Consider the following 9,029-nt stretch of genomic DNA (forward strand, 5'->3'; position numbering starts at 1 on the left):
TTTCTAAGAATGTAAGTATGCATAACATCTATTTGGAAAGCTGTTTCTTCTGTTTTTAAGATAAAAATTCAAAGCATTATATAGGATCTTTATACTAAACGGAATTAGGTCGTTACAAATTATTTTGATCGGAGCAAAGGGCCGAGCCTGCAGCAACACAGTGACATGGTCGTTCAAAAGCACAGTCAATCGCTCTAAAAAATCTAAAATACTGGTGCGTCGTCATTGTCACATGTCAAGCACACGCCTGGAATGTTCAATACTGTTTCTCGGCTACCGTGTCTGAATATTTGATTGTTTTGGGTTTAATGCTGTTTTTCAACAGTATTTCAGTTATGTAATGGCGGGAAGATAACCTAATCAGGTTTCCTGGATTCTCTACAAACAAAAATTACCTTTAGCCTCAGAAAGAAATAAGATGTTTTTCGGGATTTTTGCGGTTGAACGTGACACCTATGTTTCAGCCCTGACGACCATAAGTGTCTTGTTTCAAACACAACCGAAATCTTTCTTATTTATCTTGATATTTTTCTATTTTTTGTCTTTGCCTTCCTGTGTCAAATTGAGCATGTGTTAAACAGCCAAAAAGATCCGTCTACGTTCAGTTCTAATTTAAACTGAAACGATTTGATCTTTTTGCATCAAATAAGTTGGATGTTAGAATGAAAAATGAAACCGTAATAAATTGTCATACAAAAAATTTGTGTTTGATTGTAGATATCAGCAAAACTTACGTGATACATTTTGCTTTTTTTTTTTAGCTCGGGAGAGGCCATATTGGACAGTTCCAAACATACGGCTACCGTTGTAGTTACCAAACAGTTATACTAGGTAACATTTTAGCGCATACAACTGTCTATATATATGTAATTGTTCCGTATTAAAGTATAGACGGATACACCAGCTGTTTACCACGGCAAATCATGCGAGATTAAGACGGGTTATATTCTAGTATGGGGCAATTATCGAAAACGAATCTAAAACACATTTGTTAGCATACCTAAGGGTAAGTGTGTCGTTTTCATTGTAGCATTTTGCAAAATTTTATCATGTAATTTTATGACTATTAAGAATAAGCTGCGTAATGAACAGTGAACTCTGTATTCCGAACCAATTTTCAGAAAATGGGATTGTACAAGTGACTCGACTGTATCTTAAAATTTAAATTCGTTCAAACCACATGGCTTGGAAACTCTTGATAAACTCAAAGCAATCATTTTACCCTAAATGTCGACTTCTCACTATATAGAGATGGTACCTAACCAAATAAATCAAAGGGGGAAAACTCTGAATTGATCAATAAACTGAAGCCAACATTAAACATTGATCAAAAGTGAAAGAAAAATCAGATAGGTCCTTTTTCAAACAACTTACCAAGCAGACAAAATATGACCTACATTTGTTTAAATCCCTTTGTATTCAATATACAATATGCACGCTTTTCTCATGACTTACACTGACAGTTATTTTGTAAGTTGTAGTGAGGCCCTGATAGAAAGTTTAGTAATACATGAAGATTAAATAGAATAATGCATACATTCCTTTGAAGAAAATTAACGACATTAAGAAACGTTATTAAGTTTTGATCTTTTAGCCAAAGTTGTTTATTTATTGTTCTCAATGGTGATACATTGATGTACACAACATTTGTATATCAAAATGTAAAATGTATATATCCAACAATGAGAAATAACAAAAAAAAGTTAAACTGGTAACACAAAAATTCATTGTCGTCAAATATAAGTACAATGTTTTAAGGTAGTGGTTGTAATTACTACATATTAAGGTAGCTGACAGGTAATGACTCTATGTAATGTATTTTAAGCAATTCTCAATTTAAACATTTTCTGGAGGGAACAAGCACGATCACTTGCTTTCCTTGAAAAACGAATAAATGCTGAAAAAGCCTATGGAGATTACACTATTTGATGATATTCGTTACAGGTCAACTACCCTAAACAAACTAAAAGGTGTTTTATTTATTGTTGAAAACAAAGTAATCGGATAATTTCAGATATCAACATTAATTTAAAACTTATATTGTTTACACAACTGGAATTTTTTTTTGTTGGGGGCCACTCATTTACAAATATATCAACAATTATCACCTGAATTGAGTGCATTCATGAGTGGAAAATATTGATGGTAAAATGGTGTAGGGGTTTGTTTACAATATAAAATCTTTAATAACTTCTTTAAGGTACATTTGTGGTATGGTTTTGGTAAGCTTATAATAAAGAGCATGTCATTCTCTTTCACTCAGAATTTTTTCAAGCGTTTTAGACTCTCGGCTAGTCTTGGAATTTGACTTTATTAAAATACAGAAGGAAGTTCAGTATAGGCTCTTTCAAAATGTTGAAAGTAGAGTAAACTTACCTTATACTCTATTGAATTTATTTAGCTGTGGGAGCTTTTGATATAGACTATAATTGGGGAAGTCCTAAAATCTTAGAAACACGGTCAATACAAGAGTTGTCCTTTTTGCTTCAGATATTTTGAGAAAGTCATTTTTTAGATATCAAATATTTCTATTTTTGACATGGAGAAGAGGAAAACCGTTAATATATTTAGAAAATTGGTGCACTTAGCTATCATTTCAGTCTAAAAAAAACCTAAAAAGATGAATTTGAATTTTTTAGGTACCATCTCTACACTATCGTGTGCTGATTTTATAACAGGAAGCTGCTGAGAAGCTCCAAGGTTTATGCCAATTTATAATAGAATACTAGTTTAAATGGGAAAAAATATATCAAAGAAACATTTAACCAAATATTACACACCTTTTCATCTTTTGTATTGACTTTAAAAAGAGTTTTCAAGTAAAATAAAACGTATAACATTATAAACCAAGCTATTTTGAATAACATGTATGAATGTTCAATAGGTAAGGTTTGATATCATGTGTTTAGCTAATCTGTGACCTGCTGATAACAAGTTTTACCAACATTTTTAGCTGGAGTCAATCTGGCTAAAGTACATCTCCTATTACGCTACGCTTAGGATCTGAGAACGAGCTATCGATAGCCTCGTTCTGACGACTCTTTCGCTAGCCAAACAGAGCTTAACTTACAACATTTTGCAAATCTATAGTTAGCCTTGATTTTTGATATTTACAATTCTTAAGTCGTAATGTGTCAGATAGCCGGTTAGCTCAGTCGTAGGCCACTTGTTCTGTAAGCGAGGGGCCCCGGGTTCGAGCCCTGGATTGACTGCACATTTTTCTTACTCTTTGACATTCGAACAAGCCGTTTGATTGGTTCAAATAAAAATAGATTTGCGAGACTAAAAATAGCAATATTGGAAATCCAAAATATACAGAGGACGAATGTGAATGGGTCATTCTCAGATCTTCGTTTAGAAGATCAAGTACTTTAGTCAGATTGAGCTGGCGTGAGAATCACAAAACAAGGCCACGCCAGTATATAGATTAGCGGGGAAACAGAAAATAAATTGATGCATACTTTTTATTGATGGAATAAAACAATGTCTTGAATAAGATTTAAGTAATATGTTTCATCAGAGATATGAATTCATTATCTTAGAGTATTTCGTGCCAGCGACCACGAACTGCGTAGCATAACTGATGCTTTATTCAAAACGACCACGTCCACCCTTACTGTTTACTGTCTCAACAATTGTGATATTTTCTATACAGGTAGGAAGTAGAGCTGAAATAACAAAATGGTCGTTCAACGTGATAGCAGTAAATGTATTTCATATCAATTTTATTGAAGGAATGGGTACAATCGAATAAATTATGGCTGAAGGAGGTGACCTTACATCTGTCAAAGACGGGTCGGATGCTGACTTTGAATTAGTCTGTACGCCCTGTGGGGAAGATGATATCAGAGAAGAAGCTGTCAAATTCTGTGTAGAATGCAACCAGTATCTTTGTACAACATGTGCTAGATGTCATAGAAGAATTGCGGCTTCGAAATCTCACAAGTTGCTGGATAGGGAAGACGCCAAGAATACGTCTATGGTTGCCATGACAGCAAAATGTCGATACCATCCAGATCGAGACATCGAGATGTTCTGTGGAACACATGACATGGTCTATTGTACAAAATGTGTAGCCACAGAGCACAGGTATGTTTTACTACACTCTAACACTATTGAGACAAATTCCGTTTCACACCTGAATACAGCTCATGCAGGTGTGTACTACTATACTGTCTTTTCTTTCTTTCAAACTAACTTTTGATAACTTATGAATAGTGGCGTAATATATATGTAGTTTGTATAGAAAGCAAGGTTTGTGGTTATAGGTTTGATCAAGGTCAGTGTTTCTAAATACGGAAGAATGATTTTTTTTAATGAGTTAGGTTAGGAATGTGGTATTGTACCCAGACTAGGTATATATAGGTAATTTGCCTGTAGACAATATGGATCTCCAACAAACCTGAAAGAGGCATTATTGTGCATACTATCGGCATATTCCGGTTCGATGAAACTCAGCAGAGAAATAGCCCTTGATTAATACAATCTAATGACCACTTCTCTTATATCATTAGGCGCATTTCCACCAGACCTTACAGGAGTGATCTGTGCTAAGTCTCTTATGCATATTGTCGGCAGGTTCCGGTTCAGTGATTTGCAGTGGTGTTATGGCCCTCGATTTGTTGTATTTAACTTTGTCCGGGCAACTGCTCCAATACCACCAGGAGGAATTTCACCTTTCACAAAAGTGACCATTGCTATGTCTATTTGTGCTTTTCTTGGGGATATTCCGGCTCATCATATTTTATGGTGTTTTAGCCATTTCTCTTATAAAATAGCGAATTTCCACCAAACCTTACAGGAGTGAACCGTGCCAAGGCTTATTATATATATTATTGGCATATTCCTGGTCAGTGATTTTCAGGGGAGTTATGATCCTTTATTTGTCATATTTTATGATACTTTGGCAACTTCTATTACAGAAATAGGCAGATTTCCACCAAACCTTACAGTAGTTATCAGTGCCAAGCCTTATTATACATATCAGCATGTTCCGATTAAGTAGTTTTCTGCAGAGGTTATTGCCCTTGTACATTTATCATATTTTAAAGTTTTACACTACTTACTGTATACAAGTAGGCTGAATTTCACCAAACCTCACGAGTGATCAGTGTGAAGCGTAGTTGCGCACATTATCGTCATGTTTTGATTAAATGATTTTCAGCGGAGTCATGACCCTTGAATTGTCATTTTTATATGCTACTTCTTCTGTACCACAGGTTGGAATTCCACCAGCCTTCACAGAAGTTACCGCTGCCAATTTCGTTGGAATTGTATAGTCCTTAATATATGGCACTTTACACTTTTTGCAGGTTAAGTAGTGCAAAACAACCTCTGCTTCCGTTTATAACGATTACATTCAGAATCTGAAACAATTTATCTTTCTTTGAAATTGTCCTTTATAATTGTGCCATAAACTTTTCATTATTATGCTGTAAATTTTTATAAGCCAGGATCTTAATACTAAATAATAACAGATACCATGGATTGTCCCTGATAATCAAAATTTAACAGATACGATTTCATACGAAATTATATAAAATGGAACAGCTGATTAGTATGAAAATGCTGCTGACATTTTCACTATACAACGACTGTATATAGTAAACTTTTGGTTGTTATTAATGAATTTTCCACTGGACATTCTTGCTTTTTATATTACATTCATTAGTTCCCATTTCAAAGTTAATTTATTGATAGAACTATTCTGCATCTGTTCTCCAGGGCTTGTGAGAATGTTAAGAGCATAGACGATATGCCGACATCTCTTATCCAACAGAATGACATACAGCGTTTACAGTTTGAAACTAAAGCTGTTCACGACCAGTTAGTAGCTGCAAAGAAGAAGAAGCAGAAAAACGTCGCTTCTCTTGAAGTACAGAGAAGCGGTATTCTTCACAATATTCAGGATATAGAGAACACTATTGGAGAATATATCGGGAAATTGAAAAGAGAAGCAGTCGAGAATTTGAACAAGACGTGTTTAGAAGCAAATGGCAAACTGGAATCTGAAATCAACTTGATGGCTAATACAATAACAGAAGTCGACAAATCGAAAAGTATATTGCAAACTGTAAATAGAGTGGATGCTGGACAACGGTTTGTTCAAATAAAACTGATAGAAAGGAGTGTGAAAGATGCAAAGAAATTGTTTGAAGAAAGTCAGTCAGAGGGAACTAGAATTGCTCGTTTTACAGAAAATGCAAACCTGAGAAGCATTTTAACGACTGTCGCTGAATTAGGACGTGTGGAGACGTTGAGTGAAAACCTAACGCAGATTACACCAAGGCAATACAAGGTAAAAGCGAAGAAAGGGCATAATGTCAGAATGCAGAATGACAGTCAGAAATGTTATATAACTGATCTGTGTCTGCTTCAGGATGGTACCGTCGTTCTGGCTGACTACATTAACACGAAAATAAAGAGGCTTGATACAAATTTTAGTATAAAGGACGCGTGTATTCTAACTTCCAGTCCTACGGCCATCTGCTGTACTGCTAAGGATGAAATTGCAGTAAAATTGGCTAACGACACAGTTCAGTTTATATCAGTTGGTCGGGCATTGTCTGTTTTGAGAAATATATCTATAGCAGGGGGTAGTTATTTGGGAATGGAGTATTTTGCTGGGGAGCTTTGGGTATCTAATGCAAGTAGTGTCAACGTGTACAATACATCAGGAACACTACTGAAGTCTATCAACAAAAACATGAATGGACAGAGTATATTTAAATCTTCTCCTCAACGTGTGGTTGTCAGTGGAGAGACTGTTATTGTAACAGATGGAAGTGATGGAACCGTCTGTTTAGGAAGAGATGGTGAAGTGAGGCGTGAACTGCGGGACGCAAGACTGAAATACTGCATAGGTGTATCTGTATCAGATGATGGCACCGTCTTCCTGTCTGGAACTAGCTCCCACAATATCGTGATTTTTAGTGGTGAAGGGATATGTCAAGGAGAACTACTAACGACAGAAATGGATCTTACTCATGTTTCCTCTCTCTGTTATGTTAACAAAAGAAATTGTTTAATGCTAGCACGTAACATTTATGAGCATGACAGTATCAACATTCTTGAAATGCACGATTAATTTGGCAAATTACAGATACAAATATGTAACTTGGAGACAACAGAAAATATCGATAATTTGCATATGTTTTCAGTCCTTGCTACTTCGAACATGATATCTATTTTATTCAAAGATATTTGTTTAATAGTCAGATTTGGTAAATAGTTAAGATCACAAAATGTATTTGGGAACTGTTAGAAACAAGTGTGTCAATCTCTTACAACTACAGAAAAGTTTATAATCAAATACCTGTAAATCGTGAGGACAAACGTTGTTGTATGACTGAACTATATAACTTGTGAATTCCTTTTGTAAACAGAATTTAAAATAGGTATTTTGTGACTGAATTTGTGATAGAATCATAGATATTCGTTGCTTTTTTTCTGAAATATTACCGTCATTGTATTTGCTGGATAAGTTTTCCTTAATAATATAAATCATATGTTTTGATTTCTCTTTGATACATTGTGTTTCGTGTTTTCAACTCTCATATAGCCTAGTTCAGAGGAAAATGCAATTATTATAAAGGAGCTATAAACATATAATAAACGGCACAGCGCACCTTCCTCTAACGGCAATTTTTGCATTATATGTATATTAAAGCATATGCGAAATAAACTCGCCATGTAATATTGCGTACGCAGCATATTATAATTCTCAAATGTTAGCTTTTTCCAAAAGCTAGACAACGGCCCTTTGATTGCTGTTGCTAAGGCGCAACATACTCTGGACTGAAAGCAGTATCCGAATTCACTTCAAAGACACATGTAGAACAGTACAAAATGCACATATAGACTTCATAAAGTAAATGAACTCATGGGTAAAACGATAAGTGATCATACCTATCTGTGATAGGTGTTTTAGGTAATATTTAGTAGTTGTCTTACGCAAGCGTGTTTTCCTATATCTAGCATGATTTAGACTTAAATTCTTTTTTTCAGTTACTTGTAATTGTACTTATCTGTAATTATGTCGAATCACATATTGTACCACATACACCGCAGCATAGACAAAACAAACAAAACAAACAAAAAACAAAAAAAAAAAACAAGAAAAAAAAAACACTCATACAACTTTCATTTAGAATTAAAATCCCTTTGGGCAAATCACGATAGTTTACTAGCTCCTGTTAGCGGTTTTCAGGTTGTCAGTTGCTTATTACACAGAAAGTAATGTAAAGTACCTCCATGGTGTTCTAACGTATGTCTGTTAGAGAGGAGACTGTTATTGTAGCAGATGGAAGTCTTGGAGTCGTCTGTTTAGGAAAAGATGGAACGGTGAGAAGTGAACTGCGGGACGGAAGACTGAAGAACTGTAATGGTGTATCTGTATCTACTGATGGCACTGTCTTCCTGTCTGGTTGCTACTCCCACAATATCGTGATGTTTAGTGCTGACGGGAAATGTCAAGGAGAACTGCTAACGAACAAAGTGGGCATAATTAATGTTTCCCCTCTCTGTTATGTCAACAAAAGAAATTGTTTAATGTTAGCACGTAACAGTTATAATGACATTCATGAAATGCCCGATTAGTCAAGGACGTCCGTGGATTAATTTGACAAATTACAGACTTGGAGACAACAGTATAGTAATCGATTATTTGCGTATTTTTTCAGGTCTTGCTTGTTCCAAAACGTTACGCATTTAATTCAGATATAGATCTATTTGTTTAATAGTCTGATTTGATTAATAGTTATGTTCACAAAGCGTATTTGGGAACTGATGTTAAAAACAAGTGTGTCTGTCAGCATGGTGCAATCTCTTACAACTACAAAATAGTTATAATCAAATACCTGTAAATCGTGAGAAGGACTTACGTTGCAGTATGACTGAACTATTAACTTGAGAATTCGTTTTCGTAAATATTGAAAAAAAGGTTTTTTTTTTTTTTACTGAGTTTGTTATAAAATCATATAGATATGCGTTGCTTTTTACTAAAATATCATACCGTCATTGTATTTGCC

The 9,029-nt window shown here is 34.9% G+C and overlaps 1 protein-coding gene across 1 annotated transcript; it reads left to right on the forward strand.

The window, feature by feature from the left end:
- Nucleotides 1–3,757: 3,757 nt before the first annotated feature.
- LOC128553314 (uncharacterized) lies at nt 3,758–7,087 on the forward strand. The gene is made up of 3 exons (XM_053534447.1): nt 3,758–4,089; nt 5,220–5,273; nt 5,725–7,087. Exons 1-3 carry the CDS (start codon nt 3,758–3,760, stop codon nt 7,085–7,087), a joined length of 1,749 nt encoding a protein of 582 aa, XP_053390422.1.
- Nucleotides 7,088–9,029: the final 1,942 nt, after the last annotated feature.

The sequence above is a fragment of the Mercenaria mercenaria genome, unplaced genomic scaffold, assembly GCF_021730395.1.
Source record: "Mercenaria mercenaria strain notata unplaced genomic scaffold, MADL_Memer_1 contig_3700, whole genome shotgun sequence".
In the NCBI taxonomy this organism is placed as follows: domain Eukaryota; kingdom Metazoa; phylum Mollusca; class Bivalvia; order Venerida; family Veneridae; genus Mercenaria; species Mercenaria mercenaria.